The sequence below is a fragment of the Miniopterus schreibersii genome (genome assembly GCF_964146895.1).
Source record: "Miniopterus schreibersii genome assembly, chromosome: 18".
Lineage (NCBI taxonomy): Eukaryota > Metazoa > Chordata > Mammalia > Chiroptera > Miniopteridae > Miniopterus > Miniopterus schreibersii.
The window spans coordinates 24,005,980-24,024,821 of NC_138121.1; the positions used below are offsets into that span (position 1 = coordinate 24,005,980).

Below are 18,842 nucleotides of genomic sequence, written 5' to 3' on the forward strand. Positions count from 1 at the left end.
ATTGGACAGGTAGTGTCTTGCACCATTCTATGTTAGAAACAACCGGGGGAGTGTTTGGCTGTGTGTTGGCAAGAATGACATCCTGTCAGCCAGCAACCACCTTTCCCATGATAAAATCCATGGAGACATTATTAAGGCAGCCCTTTGTAGATGAAGCTACAGATAATGGTAGGGAGGAAGAACTAAGTCACCTTAGAATAATGAGGCAATTTAACCACATCTCTGGGAGGTTTTCCAGTCTTTGTGTTTTGTTAATCTTAAGTAAATTTACGTTTTATATAGTAGTGTTCTCTTTTTCATGTAGTTGCTTAACATGTTTTTGCAAGTGTTACTTTGCTTGTAAACCTTCTTGTAAAATACATGGGTGAAACCTTTAACAAAATACCACCAACCAAACACGTGAAAACACGGGAGAGTGATGGAAAGGATCCAGCCTCAAAAAGCGCTAATGTGTGATTTTGTTTATTTAAAGTGAAAATCAGGCACAACTGACCCACGCTGTTAGAAGTTGGTAAAGAGAGTTGTGACAACCAACAATATCTCCAAATATTGCCAAATATCCCAGTGATCAAAGTCGCACCTGGTTGAGATCCCTGTCTTAGATCAGTGTTTCTCAACACTGGCCAAACGTTGGAATCATCTGGAGAGCTTTAGAAGCTGTTGCCAGTGCTTGCCTCCATACAGATCAACCAAACAAGACTCTCTGAGGGTGGGGTTGGGCACTGATTTTTAAAAAGTATTCCCTGAGTTTCTGCAAAGACACCCATATCAGAGATGGGGCTGGGAAGTCTTGGCCGAGTCTCTTAAGTTCTACCAAAAGGGAGTTTTTCCATGCTTATCTGGATACTTAACACACCTCTGGCCTTGGCTGAGGATTTCTGAAATTCTGGTCATCTCAGCTGGCGGCAAATCATCCCCATCAGCATCAATTTCAGGATGTTAGTATTGAGAGTCATTTCCAGTGTTTCTTAACTGGAATACTCTTAACAGGTGTAATATGAAATTTTGGACAATTATGATGTCATTTTCCGCTGCCCCTGAGAATGTATATCCCCAACATGGTGGCAATCTGATGGCAGGCTGAGCTGAGTTGAGCTGCATTTTTATGCCATGAGGTTCAGAAAAGGAGATATAGAGCTAGATGTCAAAATCTTGGGATGCAAAGAGTGGATACTGAATGGTGGTGAGGATTGGGAGAGAAGGCGTTGGTCCTGGGTAACTGGAAGGAGGGATGCCATCTAGAAGAATAAAGAATTCCAGAAGGTGAAGCAATTGAGATGAATGGTGATGAATTCTGCTTGAGTGTAGGGTGGCAGCAGGCGGAATTCAGGAGAGCCATCAGAACTGTACCGTGATCTGGGAATCCAGCCACTGTTCAATCCCAGCAGGGCTGCTTTGATTGGTTGCTTATCTTACAGCAAGGCTAGGAGTGACTTCCTCGTGCACCACTGAGAACAAATCCATTGCATGTCTCCTTCTGGAAGAGCAGTTGTAAGTAGTTTGTGCTGTTTGGAGGATTATAGGAGTTCATCCTCTGCGAAGGGAGCTGGCACCAGGAATGGGGACCCCTCTCCACCAGAGAGCTCCCATCATTGGTGTCCCTACTTTGTGTATCCCCTTTTGTCCTGTCCAGGTGCTTGAATCATAGCAGTAAAAAAAAGAAACACGCTTTGGAAAGAGCACATCTAGTTTTGAGAGCAGACTCCAGCATATCCCAGCTGTGTAGCCTTGAACAAATATTTAATATCTCAGCATCTCAGTTGCCTATCTTAATTTAGGAATAACAGTAATATAGAAGAATCACTCATAAAGGTTATGTTCCAGGAAAAAGGTATTTATTTCTATTAAAAAATTGAAATGAAAGATCTAGCTATTTTCCAAGGCCTCACTACCCAACAGTTACTATTCTTTTAGATTGCCACAGGCAAGGGAGATGGGGTGTGAGTGGTACATTGTCAAGGATTTGCTCTTCCTGAATTAGGAGCTGAATCTCGTATGGCACTTGTATGGCCTTAAGTGTACTAGAGTTGTATTTTATTTATCTACTATTTTATCATACCTTAATCTGTTTTATAGTGGACAGGCAGTGTCGACATGAGAGCTGCCAATCGATGGATTGCTTAAGTCTTAAACAAAGGAGTGGAAAGTCCCTTTCTCCTTAGTTTCCCACAGCTTTACAGGTAAACAACTTTTGACCCAGTGGACAAGTGCAAATGGGACAGTATGCCAAGGATCTTGGGCTCAAAGGCTACAGGGTAGGGTAGGTCATATTAGTGAGGAATGCTGGCAATGAAATATGCGTGCAAACAATGGAACGATGAGTTTTGTTCTGAGAGAATGGCCCACATAAGGGGCAGCCATTGGGATCCCCAGCTTCAGCCCATGGGTTCCATGTAGGAATGTAGGTCCAGAGTTGGCCCATCTCCTGGTTAATCAAGAAAAAATAATTGACCTGAATTTTCAGGTGAAATCATCCTATTTGAAGTATTAGTTTAAATTTGTTACAAAATGCACTGTATGGACCACGCAAAACACATATTCAGGCTGTGTCCTCTTATTGATATATAGTAGGTCCTCAATTTGTGTTTGTCCATTCCACTATCAGAAGTGAAATTCCGCTATGAGAAAGGGCCTTGGTACCTCTGAAGATGCACACTTGCTAAGAGGCTCTGCTTTAAGCTGCTATTGGTTGAAGACAGAATTGACAAAGTGGGGACTTAGAGGAGCTTTACGGACAGGGTCTGGGAAAGATGGGGCTACTGACAGAAAGCAGAGCCGTGGTCCTTGGCTGGCTCATCACTGTAATTAGAATAGCTGTGATGACCTTCTAGGATACGTACTGAGCTGAAATCCTTCTGGTTCCAGGACCTAGAAGTAACCAGTTAAAGGATGTTTAAAATGTATAACAAACATTTTAACAAATCCAGATTTAGTAAAGAGAAGTTTTGTTCCCTCCCCACCAGCCACTCCTGGCCATGCCCTCCCATCAGCATTTCTCCTACCCCAAATTCTCCCTCATTTCCCCTTTTTTGTACAGAAAAACTGTCTGTTTTGGCTTCTCTGCCCATTTCCCGCTTAGCGAATAAAGAAACTCCCTCAAGACCCACTCTGTCCAGAGAACATGGACTATAAATAGCACGTGGTATTTCCTTATTAAATAATTTCTCCTGTCCCCTTTGTCTTGCCTTGACCGCTTGCAGGTGGTGATACTGGGATTGGCCATGCTTTGTCCAAGTATCTGGACCAGCTGGGCTTCACCGTGTTTGCCGGAGTTCTGAATGAAAATGGATCAGGAGCAGAGGAATTGCGAAGGACTTGCTCCAAGCGCTTCTCCGTGCTCCAGCTGGATGTCACCAACTCACAGCAGATAAAAGAGGCCTACAGCAAAGTGGTGCAGAAGGTGCAGAACAGAGGTACTGTCTTCCGCCACCCACGCCCTGCATTGCCCTCCACCTCCTTGCCAATGCCCAACACAGGTTCCAGCCTCTAATGACTGCTGCCCTCTAGTCCATTCTGGCTGCTGGCCATATCTGAAGACACTTGCACGAAGCACCTGCCACCTGCCTCGGCCTCTGGTAGACGCGAGCATGCTAGATATGAGTCAGCATGGTCCGTCTTCACAAAATCCTTTATCCTGTTCCCTCCAACATCTGCTCAGTTGCTCTCCCATTAATAATTGCCTCCCACCCCCTCCTCATTTCATTTCTCCCACTAATAGTAAAGTGTATTAGACTTAAAAAAAAAAAAAAAAGCTTCGTAATCACTGTCCTTTCTTAGCCACTTGCCCTGTCTTCCTTCATGGCCAAGCTCTTTGCAAAGCGGCTGCCCTGTTTTCACTTCTTCGCCCTCAGTCCAGCACTGGCTCTCACTGGTCTGGCCCAGCTAATCAGGATTATCCTCAACAACAAGCTCTTAACTTCTCGGCAGTGTTTGAGTGAGTTAAAACCATCACTGAGTGAGAGATGCTAGTAGAGGCCGTCTCATCAGCCCTCACCATCCTAATAGCTGTTGAGCTCTTACTACGTGCCAGGGACCCTCTCTCTGGATGCTCCCAACATTATTGTGTGTCAATGTCACCAACTCGGGTGTGCAACACATGTGACTTTATTTTCTCTAACTCAGCTCAATTCCTATTTTGAGCCATCTTTCTGACATGTGGCAAAACCCATTTCTGTCATTTTCTGCTTTGTCTCATTTCCCTGGGGTAGCAGCATGTACATTCCTGGGAATGGGACATTTCATTTTGGATTGTCAGTGCTTCATGCTGGACTCTGTGGAGATGTCCGATGCTCCATCCAGTCCTCACGCACCTACCTCCTGGAGGCTATCAGAAGGGCGCTGTTAGGGGCAGTGTCTCCTGCTATTTCTGTGCTCACCCACCCCGAGGCTCATTCCTCTCCTGTTCATAATACAGGTTTTCACACTTGAGTGTGCAGCAGAATTGCCTGGAGGGCGGGGTGTATCAGGTGCCAAGCTTCAATGATTTCTGATGCCAGTTTCGGATCCAGCAGGTCTGAGGTGGGGTTCCAGGTTGGCATTTCTAATAAGCTCCCAGTTGATGAGGATGCTGCTGGTTCTGGACCACACCTTGAGAGCCTCTGTTCTAAATGATGCTGAGGTCCTGGGGAACTCAGAGATTCTGCTAAACATACCCTGAGTCCTTGTTACCTTTGTTTCTCTCAGACAAAGGGGACCTGGGTCACTTACCTCTGCTTCAGATCCCTCACTCCCAAAACTTCTAGAGTTTTTCTGTTACTTCTTTCCTACTATTTATGGCAATGGTTCCCAAGCTTCTGTATTGGAATCACCTGAGAAATTGTAAAATTAATGCGAAGGTCTCCTTTCTCCCCCATCCCAGAGTCCTGATCTAATTGGTTGGGATATGGCCTGGGAATTGGAGCTTTAAAAAGACTCCCAAGTGAGCCTAATGTGCAGTCAAGGTTGAAAACAACTAGTTGTGGGCAGTGGTTCTCTAAGTGTGGTCCAGGCCAGCATCAGCATCGCCTGGGAGCTTGTTGGAAATGCAGATTCTCAGGCCCTACTCCAGATATCTCAAATCAGATTCTCTGGAGGGGGGCCCAGCAATGTGTTTGAATAATCCCTTCTGGTGATTCTTATCAAGGGAATCAGGCTGGTTGGGGAAAAGAATAGAGCTCGGGGTCTCTGCAATCTTCTCAGCTCTTGTGCTCTAGTTTTTCTGTTTCTTGGGACTAGGTCTTCTCATGTAAGGAAAAGGGCAGACAGGCTCTTATGTCATCCTGCATTGTCCTAAAGATATCATACTGTCTGTACACACCCCTTGGAGGGAGAAGCATGAGGAAGACTCTTATCTAGCTGCATGGATGTAGGAAAGTTCCTTGGAGCAAAAGAAAATGCCTCCCCAAAATATTGCTTGATATTTCACAACCCCTCAAGGTAGGTGGTTGTAGGTATTCAAGGAGACTAAGGTTCCAGAGTGTAAGTGATCTGCCTAGATCCTAAATCTCAAAGGGGCCCTTTTGACTCCAGAACTTGAAGTGTTAAAAATCGTCCCGCTCTCTAGTCTGGACCTACCTCAACGCTGTTCCTTTCTGTTCTCAGGACTGTGGGCTGTGGTCAACAATGCTGGGATCCTTGGCTTACCCACTGATGGGGAGCTCATTCCTATGGCCCACTACAAACGATGCATGGATGTGAACTTCTTCGGGGCTGTGGAAGTCACGAAGGCATTTTTGCCTCTTCTTAGGAAATCGAAGGGGAGGCTGGTGAACATCAGCAGCATTGGAGGTGAGTTGACCTTTCCCCACAAGGTTGTGCAGTGCCCGTGACATAAGACATGGCTTGCTGCATTCTTTGGGGGCTGAACAAGAAAGCAGGACACACTGCTGCAGGGCTGGGTCAACAATTGTCAAATTGCGTGTTTACTGTTGATCTTAATACCATGAAACCTTTATATCCTTTAGAATCTTTTTACATAAACTCTAACATACCTTCTAACTCATCTATTCATTACTGGGAATTTAGGGTTGTTGCATATTTTCACAGTGTGACTGCCAATGAACAAGCTTCCTAGATCTGGACAGAAAATCCTGCATATAGTTAGTGTCAGCATTACAGGTAACCTGTTTTCAACACTCCCTGAACTCAGTTGGCATACTCTTTTGTTTCCTGTAAGATGAGTAGGCAAATGTCTTCATTCTGTTGGCTCTGTCAGAGCCCCATTTCTCAGTTGGCTGCCTACTGGTGTTTCCCATAAGACCATTCCCTTCATTTTGCAATCTCGATAACTGGGCCAGAGTGAGACATTTGATGACTCATTTCTCTCTCTGTCAAAGAACAGATAGTCAACAACTTGAGCCAAGAGTTTAATAATCTCCCTTTCATAAACAATGCTCTTGTGTGTGACATCATGTAAGTGTGATAACAGATGTTATCTAGGCAGGCTGGTGTGGCTCAGTGTTTGAGAGTCGGCCCATGAACCAAGAGTTCACTGGTTCGATTCCCAGTCAGGGCAAATGCCTGGGTTGTGGGTTCGATCCCCAGTAGGGGGCATGCAGGAGGCAGCTGGTCGATGTTTCTCTCTCATCAATGTTTCGATCTTTTTTCTCCCTTCCTTTCTTTCTCTAAAAGCAATAAAAACAAATTTTTAAAAATGTTGTCTATGAGTACTTGGAAGGCCTGGGGTAGAGTGAGCCTCAGTATGGACAGCCGATGCTGGGTATTAAGGTCAGTCCCCACAGTTGCTTTTTTGGGGAGGGTAGGGTGAGGCTAAAAGGCAGGAGGAAGCATAGATGCACCATCAACCCAAGTGTATTACTTTGCTATTGTTGCTATGACAAATAACCACAAATGTAGTGACTAAATGATACAAATTTCTCTTACAGTTCTGAAGGTGGGAGGTCTCACTGGGCTAGAATCAAGGTGTCAACGGGGCTGCATTCCTTCCAGAGTCTCTAAAGGAAAAATCAATTACCTTGACTTTTCTAGCTTCTAGAAGCCTCCTGCATTCCTTGGCTCATGGCCCCTTCCTCTATCTTCCAGTTTCTCCTTGACTCTGACATTCCTGCTTTACTCTTATAAGGATTGGGGTAGGGGGGAAACAGTGCTGCTTTAAATGCTTCTCTGGGAGATGCATAAAAAGTCAACCACGTTATGAATACCTCTTTCTCTCCCACATTTCCCATTCCTAAAGAAAGGAACATGAAACAGAAAAAATGAGAGAGATATCATGCAGCTCTACAGGTAGAATCAGGTTTCAAAAAGGAGAGGAAGCCAGCTAAGCAGAGTGGAGGTAAACTGCCCAGGTCGTGGTCCTGTCATTACCACTGGCAACTGAGTGACATAGAACAAAGTCCCGAACCCCTGAGTTGCAGCTTCCTCATTTTACCATGGGGCTAATAATTGCTTCTTTTTAGGGTTGTGGTGTGATGAGATGAAGTGACACGTGTTTAGGCATCAGCCATACCTGGCATGTAGTGAGCTGGAGACTCAGAAGCCATCCACCGTGACAATGGGGAAGAGGCTGGCTATATATGCATTGGTGGCTTTTTACCCTGCTAGCTGCTGGCATCCCTACCCCTGATTGTGCCAATGAGTTACCGTCCATCCTGCTGCTTTTAGATTTGACCATGCCTTCTCTGGTATAATTTTATCTCCTGCAATCATGTTCATCATCCTTACCATAGAAATACAAAGGCTCTTTAACCCAAATCCTGGGAAAGCGGTTAGCTAAATATTTAACCAAGGAAGAGAGGAATTGGATTGTACAAAGGGCACTTGAAATACCTTTACGTTTCAGAGGTCTAAAAGCTTTTTCTGGCCAGTTTGCCTCTTAAGGGTGTCCCCCCCAAAATGTATACACACACTGTAAAGACCGTGTTTATTAAAATACATTTTATTTTCAAAATTGAGCTCTCAGCTGTTAAAGTGTGCATACAGTTTTGGGGGACACCCTGTATAACTAGTTCCTAAATAAATGCTACTGTCCCTGGGCAACTTTCTCAAATTTCAGATGCATTATGATCACCAGAAGGGCTACTTAAAAACAACTGCAGGAAGTCAAAACTACAATGAGATCACACTTCACACCCACTAGGATGACTATAATACAAAAACCCAGAACACTGCCCTGGCCGGGTGGCTCAGCTGGAGGGTTGTCCTGAACACCAAACTGTTGTGCTTTCGATTTCCGGTCAGGGCACATATGGGAGGTAATCATCGCTGTTTCTCTCTTCTTTCTTTCTCTCCCTCTCTCCCTTCCTCTCTCTAAAATCAATAAAAACATATCCTCAGGTGCGGATCAAAAAACAAAACCACCCCTGAGAGGGGGGCGTGTGGGAGGCAGCCATTCGATGTTTCACTCTCACATCCCTGTTTCTCTCTCTCTTCCTCTCCTTTTCTCTCTCTCTAAAAATCAATTAAAATCTTAAAAAAAACCCAGCCCATCTGTGAAGCGCAATACATCGAGGTACGCCTGCATTCATCCTACCCCCTTGCCTTTGGAGGAAGGCTGTCCGGTCAATGGTTCTGTGTTTCTGATGAAGAGAGACAGCCTGGCCAGCCATCAACCCTCAGCCCCTGGGCGTGGAGACTGGGGTGGGGGCTTGGGGTTGGGCATGTGACCTGAACTGAGCCAGAGTCCTGATATATAATTAAAAAAATATATATATCTTTATTGATTTCAGAGAGAGGAAAGGAGAGGGAGAGAGAGAGGGGCATCAATGATGAGAGAGTCATTGATCGGCTGCCTCCTGCACGCCCCCGACTGGGGATCGAGCCTGCAACCCGGGCATGTGCCCTGACCCGGACTTGAACCCCGATCGCTTGGATCCTAGGTCGCTGCTCAACCGCTGAGCCACGCTTGGCAGGGCCAGAGTCCTGATCTAGATGGTGGTTTTTAAATTTATTCCTGGCTAAGTGCGATAATGGTGAAATAACCCTCAGGGACCATTTTGCCGCCACATCAACAGTAAGTAAGCAAAGGAAAGCAGAGGAACAAATAGGAGAGCAGAGAGTTGGAGGTGGGGGTTAGGAGGAAGAAAACTGGGTGGAGGTGGGGGAGAGTTACAATGATCCCAGCTTAAAACTGGGTCCAAGCCAGTTGGTGAGTGAATAAATGCCCCCCCCCTTTTTTTTTGTTTAACCTAGTTTGAGGTTTGATCCTGTCACTTAAAAGGAAAAAGCCTGAGGCTTAACTGATGACATTTCAACAACAGCATCTGGTTGCATACTATATGATTCCATGTATATAACATTTTTGAAATAAAATTATAGAGCTAGAGAACAGATTTGTGGTTGCCAGAAGTTGGGAATGGGGTGGCGGTGGGGGTGGCTGTGGCTATAGAGGGGCATCTTGGGGATTCCTCGTGGTGATAACAGTTTTGTTAGTAGTTACAGGAAGCTACACATGTGATAAAATTGCACAAACTATGCCCTGGCCAGTGTGTCTCAGTGGTCAGAGTGTCAGCCCATGCACCCAAGGGTTGCAGGTTCGATTCCTGATCAAGGGCACCTACCTGAGTTGCAGGTTCACCCTGCAACTTTTGTACACCCAAAGGCCTACATGGGTGGGCTTGTGCAGGAGGCAACCAATCTCTCTCTCTTTCTCTCTCTCGCTTGCCCTCTCTCTAAAACATAAAAAAATCAATGGGAAAAATATCTTTGGGTGAGGATTACCAACAACAAAAAATTGTACGGAACTATAAACACACACATAAATGAGTGCAGATATAATCGGTGAAAACTGAATAAACTCTATTGTACCAATGTCAGTTACACGGTTGTGATATCCTACTATAGTTATGCAAGACATTATCATTACGGGAAGCTGGGCTAAGGGTAAACATTATCAAATACATTTTCCTTGCAACTTCCTGTGAATCTATAATTACTTCCAAACAAAAGGTTAAAAATACTCCCTTTAAGACATGCTTATGGAGGGAGAATTACCTAGCTTCCATGGAGGCCTTTGGGTGTACAAAAGTCATAAGGTCTCCTAATGTTTTGGTAAGTAAAACTAAAAATTTGCATCTTTTTGAAGTTTGCCTGGGAGGTCAAAAAATCAAGGCCTGGCTTATTTGTAAAAGATAAGATAAGCCCCCTTGCACAAGCCCAGGCAGGATAGTAAGAAGCTAGGGAAATTCCTTGACCAGCGGAATAAGGGAAATAGACAAAATAATTAGACAAGGCCAAACAATTTGCACTATTTATAGCCAGCTAATAAATCACAAGGCTTTATCTTCCCTAATGGAGGACACTTAGGAGTAAATGGTTTACACATTCCAGACTGTCCTGGGGCTGACCCACAGACAGGCCTCGGTCCTGGTCTCTCTTCAACAGCGTTCTTTACAAATAAAACTAACCAGAAAATAATCCTGGTCCCTTTACACACACATTTTGGTGAATCAACATATTGAGGGACACATCTGAAAAGCTAATGAATATTCTGTTAAGAGCCTCCCCTGAGGGGTGGGTGGAAGTGGAAGAGGGTATAGAGGGGATAAATGGTGAAGGAAAATCAAATAAAGAAGAAAAAAAAAGTGCGTGGGGGAAGACCCTCCCCTGAGACCTCCCCCAGGATTACAACCAGCCAAGGAAAGATAAAAAAGCCTCAAGACAAAGGATCCACAGTGCACTCTGGCTAGAGCACACCCACACCTCGGATCTTTGCTGTTTTTCTCCTAAACTCTAAGGGACCCCATGAGACTTGCAACCAGGGAGTAATGGCAACGGCAGCTCAACCCAGGCTAACCCACTGAATCTGTCTCCAAGGCCCCCTTTTCTCCGACTTTCTCCTGTTCCTTCTTTTACCTTAAGGCCTTTTCTTTGTTTCACTGTCCCCAGCTTTAATAAATATACTCTCAAAGTCACCTGGACTTGTGTTCTTCCCTGCACGAAGGCAAGAACCTACACACCACCAACGGGCCCTAGGCAGACCAGCTCCTGGTCCAGATCCCATCTGGAGCGGGATCTGGTAACAAAGCTAGAGCTTTAGAAACGACTGCCAAAGCTGCAACCAACTTTTTTTTTTTTTTAAATTGAGATATAATTGATACCCAATAAACTGCGCACATTTAAAGTATACAACTTGATAAACTGAGACATATGTATGTACTCAGGAGACCATCACCACACAATCAAGATAGCGAACACACCCATCATCGCCCCAGATTTCCTGGACCCCCTTTCTGCTCCCGCCCCGGCCCTACAGCAGATACATACTTAGTGGGGGATACAATGAAAACATCACACTTGATTTCTTTTTCTCCCATGATTTCCACAGGAGTTGTCCCACTTTTAAAGATGGCAGCCTACGGCTCATCCAAGGCGGCTCTGGCCATGTTTTCAGCAGTCATGCGACAAGAGCTTTCCAAGTGGGAAGTTAAAGTCTCTACCATCCAGCCTGGAGGCTTCAAAACAAGTAGGTGTCAGAGCTCAGGAGCCTTGCAATGTTTGTCCTGGGAGGGCTGCTAAAGGTCCTTTGTTCTGCTCAAACCGAATGCCTTAGGAGTCAACTAAAGAGGGGTTGAGATGGGTGGGCCTCTTAAATACAGAGGGGCAAGTGCGAGGCTCTTTGTTTTAAATTTATTTTTATTATTGAACATATTACAGATGTTCCCTCTTTCCCCCCCATGAACCCCCTCCCCCCCGCTCCCACCCCCTCCAGTGGCCTTCCCCGCACAATTGTCTGTCCATGGGCTATGCATATATGCATATAAATTCACTGGTTAATCTCTCTCCCCACCCTCCCTCTGAACTATGTCAGTCTGTTGTGTGCTTCAGTGTCTCTGGATATTTTTTGTCTGTCAGTTTATTTTGTTCATTAGATTCCACATATAAGTGAGATCATGTGATACTTGTCTTCCTCTGATGGGCTTATTTTGCTTAGCATAATGCTCTCCAGGTTCCTCTGTGCTGTCCCCGAAGGTAAGAGACCCTTCTTTTTTAGCCGCATAGTGTTCCATTAAAAACTATACCACAGTTTTTAATCCACTCATCTACTGATGGACACTTGGGCTGTTTTCAGATGTTAGCTATTGTAAATAACTCTGCTATGAACATGGGGGTGGGTCTATCAGTGAAAATTATGCCGTGTGAGATATCTGATGTTTTGCTGCCTACATTTTCTTCTAGGATTTTTATGGTTTCATGACTTACATTTAAGTCTTTTCTCTACGTTGAGTTTATTCTTGTGTATGGTGTAAATTGGTGGTGTAGTTTCATTTTTTTTGCATGTACCGGTCCAGTTATCCCAAAACCATTTATTGAAGAGACTGTCTTTATTCCATTGTATGCTCTTGCCTCCTTTGTCAAATATTAATTGACCATAATGGCTAGGGTAGATTTCTAGGTTCTCTGTTCTGTTCCATTGATCTATACGCCTGTTCTTGTGCCAGTACCAGGCTGTTTTGATTACAGTGGCTTTGCAGACCACCCCCATGGCTCAGTGCTTAGTTCTGGTCCATCAAGCATTTAATTGATGATTGAAGTAAAGATATAAGAAAGCCTGCCAAATAAAAGACCATAAACTGGGAGGGATTGCTAACATCCTAAAGAACAAACCCTACAAGTTTGAATATTAACCAGGAGGAACAGGACTGGATGAAAGGCCTCTTCTGGGAGGGAGACTGAGAAAAAGGGACCTGGTCCACCCAGGTTGAGAGGCTAGACCAGGGCTGTAGGAATGAAGGGGAGATGAAGTCTTGAGAGGGTTTTCTACCTTGGGGACTCCCTGGGTGGAGGGGAGAAGTGACTGGGTCAAATGTAATGCCAAATGTGATAGACTGGAAGACTAGGATGGAAGACATGAGTGACACAGAGAGAAGAAAGTTGACTGACAGCTAGTGTGAGGGTTAAATGATGAATTTGACTTTGAACTTGGCAGGAGGCTTGAGAGTTTGGTGGCACAGTCAAAGGAAACTTCTAACACACAGATGTGACTCCATTTGGATCAGAGAGCAACACTCCAGTTAAGCTACAGTTCTGAGGATTCACTGAAATGGTTATGGCTGACATTTTGGGGGAGCTGCTCTTCTCAGACACTAGCCATGTTCTACGTATTCTTCCCTGATATTGTCTATCTTACTCATTTTTTAAAATTGAGAATATATACACACACAGTTTAACAAATTATTATAAAAACTCATGTCTTTAACATCCAGATAAAAAAATAAAACATTTCCAGCACCCAGAAGCCCTGACATGATCCTTTCAGTCATAGCCGTCTCCCATCCCCAAAACGTGCCCACTCTCTTACTTTTTGTAATAATATTTTATTTGTTTTTCTTTACAATGTTATATCCATACATGCATCCCCGAACAATAGAGTTTGCCTCTACTGGTTCTTGAACTTTGAATGGAATTGACATGTTTGGATTCTATTGTGTCTGGCTTCTTTCACTCAACATTGTTTCCACAATTCATCTATGTTATTTGTAGCTGTGGCTCATTTATTTTCACTGCTGTATAGTATTCTGCGAATATGCCCAAATTTTTCTACAGCTGATGGGATATTTGGGTCACTTTTGGACAATTATGAAGAATTCTTCTATGAGTTATCTCCAAATTTACTGGATAATACCAAACTGTTTTCTAAAATACTGTTCCAATTTATAGCCCCACTCTTTCCATGTATGTCTTAGTCTGCATCACAGTTTGAGGGGTAGATTTAATTGACATAATCCTCCAGGTGAGGTGGGTAATATATATCCAGTGTGGGTTTCTGGCACACCATGAAGGTGGGAATTTGAAACTAGATCCCTAGATGCAGTGCTGGATTCTTTCTTTGATACCTGATTACCCTCAGATGGGTTATCTGTCTAGGCAGGAAGCTAGACAGTGAAGGGCTGAGGACTCAAGTTGGAGAATGATGCTTTGGGGTGGGTGGGGAAAGGGCAAGAATAAGAGCCTTCAGGGATGCAAAGAACTTCTGAAGACAGTCAAGGAGACACACCAGATTTTTTAGTAATAAAAGTAGCTAACATATTGCATGCTTAGCAGGTTTTAAGCACTTGACATGCACACTCTCAATCTTATGAAGCAGTCATTTTAATAATCATATTTTATAGGGAGAAAATGGAGGCTCAGAGAGGTTAAAGAATTTTGCAAGCCACAGAGCTGATATGAGGCAATCTGAGGCAGAGATGGGTTTTGAGTCCAGATAGTCTTAACAATTTCATTGTGTGCAACCCGAAGTGTCGAGATGGGTGTGTGTGCGTCAAAAGTGGCAGATGAAGGTTGACAAAGGACTGGTGGCTTTGACACCAATAAAGAGAGCTTTGGGGAATCTAGATAGAGTACCCACAAGAGTGGTTAGAAAATCTATGAGGTATTTAAAGAGGAAGTGGAGAGGGAAAGGAATCCCCCAGCCTGTGAAAGCAGAGAATGGGGTGGGGGGAGGTAGTTGGAAGAGCAATAGTTCATGCAAACATGTTTTTCATGACTCAGAAATCTTCAGAACAATTGTCAGGGTAATCATTTCTTTAAATATGGGATGCACCTTCATGAAAAGAAATGAGCAATTGAAACCCAGTTTACATTCCCATGAATATAATTGGATTTCACTGACTTACATTGCACAGCGAGGCTCCCCCACAGTCCTGATAATGGGGAGTCAACCAAGCTCACAAACAAAGGCTCATCCCCACAGCAATTCCTGAGCAATCACATACTTTGCAGGAGATAGCATGAGTTGCTGCAGCCTTTCTGGAAAAAATCTGGCAGTAGCTATTAAAATTTTAAATGCACCTGTCTTTTGACCAGGCAACCACATTTTGGGGAGTGTAACCTACAGAAATAAATGCTGACATACAAAAGGGTATAATATGCAAGAGTCACCTAGAATGGTGACACCTAGGAAAGACTGGAAAGTTCTTTGATCGAGACGTGGTTGATTAAAAGCTGTTCAATGGAAAATTCTGCTGCTCTGGTTTTAGTCTATAGCCATTGACCAGAAGGTAGGTCTCTGATTTATTACTAAGCAAAAGCAAGGACACAAACATGAAAGCAGATCCCTGGAAAAGATGTATAGTATGATCCTTTTTGTTTTTTGTTTGTTCCTGGTAAAAAAAGAATTGACCCGAAGCCTTGTATGTGTATATATGTTTGTATGAACAAGGAGGAAATGTAAAAAGACATACAAAACTGTAGGTTGCCTCTGAAGGAGATTAATTTTAAAAACATATACATCTTATTATTCACACTATGTAGATACATATTTTATATATAACATATATTATGGTGTGTACATTATATTTTATATTGTATACAGTAGCATGAAAAGATATGTACTGGAATCTGGAAACAGCCCAAGTGTCCATCAGTAGATGAGTGGATAAAAAAGCTGTGGCACATTTACCCCAAGGAATACTATGCAGCTGTTAAAAAGGAAAGATCTCTTACCTTTTGAGACAGCATGGAGGGACCTGGAGGGTGTTACGCTAAGTGAAATAAGCCAGTCAGAGAAAGAGAAGTATTACATGATCTCACTTATATGTGGAATCTAATGAACAAAACAGATCCAGAGACACTGAAGCATGCAACAGAAGGATGTATTTCGGGGGGGGGGACAAGAAGAGATTAACCAATGAATTTATATGCTGGACTGATGGTGGTGCGGGGAAGGCCTGGGGAGGGTTGAGGAGGTCAATGGGGGGAAGAAAAGAGGACATCTGTAATATTTTCAACAGTAAAGATAAATTTTTTTAAAAAAGAAAAGATATGTACTGCAATGTTCGTGATAGCATGATTTCTAAGAGCTCCAAATTGAAAACATCCCAAACGCCCATCACAATATAATGGATAAATAATTTAGAGCATATTTATGGCCATAAAATATCATGGATGGACCTCTCAGCATCATGTATGATTCCATTAATATAATGTCCAAACCCAGGCAACATCGCTCTCTTCTGTTCGTCGGGGCAGTGGCTCCCGGGGAAGGGGACTGAGGTGGGGGCTTGAGCATGGTTTGTACTTTTCTTGATCTGGTTGCTGGTTACATGGGCTTTTCAGTTTGTGAAAACCCTGTCATCTGTGCAATTTTCTGTTTAAAAAATATAATAAATGCCACTATAGAGCACATATTTGAAAAAGTGTTTGGGAATGCCAGTCCGTCTCAACAGAAGCCAAGTCACAAGGGCCTGCTTCCCTGTGAGGGGTCAGCCTGGCCTGTCCTGTCCTCCCAGCATCTGAGCCTCCCTTTTCTCTGGCACCCCAGATATTGTAGGCACGAGTGAACTGCGGGACAAACTGGAGAAAGACATCCTGGACCACCTCACCCCTGATGTGCAGGAGGACTACGGCCAGGAATACATCCTTGAGCAAAAGAAGTTTTTCAACCTGATCAATTACCAGAGCTCTGACCTGTCCCCTGTGCTCCAGGACATCCGGCACGCCATCTCAGCTAAGAGCCCCTTTACCTTTTACACACCGGGGCCAGGGGCTTACCTGTGGTTCTGCTTAGTTTCCTTTAGCCCGACTGGCATATTTGATTATTTTAACAAAAAGATTCATAGCTTTCATAACGTCATGCCTAGAATACGTACGGTGCCTCACTGGAAGAATGAGACCATGAAGGCACATGAGTGAGAAACGTTCTCATCTTGGAGTGAAAGGGAAATTGGAGTTTTCCATTAAAGTTGTTCTTTCCTACCTTGCGTTTCCTGTGAACTCTGTTGGTTGAATGGGGCCTACTGGTGAGAAGGCTGGGGGGTAGAAATGACCACCACGAAGAGCATTGAGTGCCAACTTTGCACCAGACACATTTTAGACATTCTCTCATCTAGTTCTCATCAGAGAACCGAGGTAGGTATCTTCACCCCTGCTAGCAGGTAAGAAAATGAAGGATCAGAGAGGTTAAGTTCTTAGTTCATTGTCACACAGCTAGCAAAAGGCAGAGCTAGAATTGAAATCCAGGTTGGACACCACTCTCTGCCGGAAGAGAAGGAAATGAAAAGAGATTGAAGAGAAAAGGGGAGAAGGGAGGAGAAAAATGGCAATGACCAGAGTCAAAATGAGTCTTTCTCACTGTGCACTGATATCCCACAGTAACTGCTTCACTCAAGATATTAGGTTTCTTGTATATAATCAGTGCGCTGTGCACCTCCTCTCCCTTCCTCTACCAAGAGCCCTGGAGATAACACGATGAGGTCTCCCATCTCAATCAAAGCCCCAGAGGCCTATTGGCAGACCCAGGACGGGTGACTGGCTGGCTCGGTGTCCACAGTAAACATCCAGGTCACCTCCATCTGCAGCATCCCAGAATGCAAATCCAGCATGATTACCTGGAGAAGCCTGGCTGAAGGGAGCAATGTCAGATACTAAGATAGGTGCTGCCAAATTCACCTGGGGTAGGCGAAAGGAGAGTGGCTGGTGAACAGAGGGGGCAGAAAAGAAATTAGAACAAATAGCAGCTTGATACGGGGAAAGCAGAGGTCCAGACATCTTGCTCACCGCAAACCTCCTTCTGTCCCATTTCCTTTCTGGAATGTGCAGGTTCTTTTTCTATTTTCCAACCTCATGAAGATTTGGGGAAAGTAGATAAACGGACAGTGCTCTGAGATTTTTCTCCAAAAGAAAATAATAAATAACAATATAGTGAGATAAATAGTTAGGAAATTATTAATACATTATATATACATACATTTTATTTTTCAATTACAGTTTACATTCAATATTATTCTGTATTAGTTTCAGACATACAGCACAGTGGTTAGAAAATCATGTATTTTACAGAGTTGTCCCCCTGATGTTCCGAGTACCCACCTGGCCCCATACAAAGTTATTATGATATTATTGACTGTGTTCCCTATGCTGTACTTTACATCCCCAGGACTGTTTGGTAACAGCCAATTTGTACTTCTTAATCCCTTCACCATTTTTATCCAGCTCCCCCAATCCCCTTTCTCTCTGACAACTGTCAGTCTGTTCTCTAATACAATACATTTTTAATGGCTGGTCATGCCAACTGCCAGTGGTTCTCCACCATTGCTTCAGGGCAAAACAGAAAAAAGAATCAAGGTAAGTGTCAATTTCCAAAATAAGCACTTTTGCCCGGCCGGGCATGGCTCAGCGGTCGAGCATCAACCCAGGATCCAGGCGATCACGGTTCAATTCCTGGTCAGGGCACATGCCCGGGTTGGGGCTCGATCCCCAGTTGGGGGCATGCAGGAGGCAGCCGATCAATGACTCTCTCATCATTGATGTTTCTCTCTCTCTTTCTCCCTCTCCCTTCCCCTCTCTGAAATCAATAAAGATATATTAAAAAAACACAAAACCCCAAAATACAAAAAAACCCAAAAGAAGCACTTTTGGGGATAAGAGTTGTCAAGGCCAACGCTTCCAATTGTAGGGTTCAGACATCAAGAGGGCAAAGAGTTTGTATAACCTGCGGTCCCGAGTTTGGAGGAGGACTGAGGATTGTGTGTTTTACGATAAGCCAGTGGTTTTCAAAGTGTGGTCCCTGGTCGGTGTGGCTCAGTTGGTTGGAGTGTTGTTCCATGCACCAAAAGGTGGGGAGTTCAATTCCGGTCAGGGCACATAACCAGGTTGTGGGTTCAATCCCTGGTCAGGGCGCTTGTGGGAGGCAGTCGATTGATATTTCTCTTTCTCTCCCTTTCTCTCTCTCCCTTCCTCTCGCTAGAATCAATAAAAAAAAGAGGTGTAGTCCCTGCACCTGCAGCATCAGAATCACCTGGACCTATTAGACATGCAGGTTCCCAGGAGCCAACCCTATTGCACTTCAGGTTCCTATGGCTTCTGGAACACATTACCAAGAATTCAGCAGGTTAGAACAACATGCATTTGTTATTTTACAATTCTGGAGGTCGAAATTCCTAAATGGGTTTCACTGGGATAAAAATCAA

General features: G+C 44.0%; 1 protein-coding gene across 1 annotated transcript in view; it reads left to right on the plus strand.

Annotated features, from left to right (window-relative positions):
• Positions 1-16,628, plus strand: part of HSD17B2 (hydroxysteroid 17-beta dehydrogenase 2) — a 34,604-nt gene extending 17,976 nt beyond the window's left edge. The window contains exons 2-5 of the mRNA XM_081118988.1: positions 3,201-3,413; positions 5,581-5,766; positions 11,261-11,398; positions 16,196-16,628. Coding sequence (XP_080975114.1) covers positions 3,201-3,413; positions 5,581-5,766; positions 11,261-11,398; positions 16,196-16,566 — 908 coding nt within the window. The 3' untranslated portion in view covers positions 16,567-16,628. The remainder of the gene's footprint in view (positions 1-3,200; positions 3,414-5,580; positions 5,767-11,260; positions 11,399-16,195) is intronic.
• Positions 16,629-18,842: the final 2,214 nt, after the last annotated feature.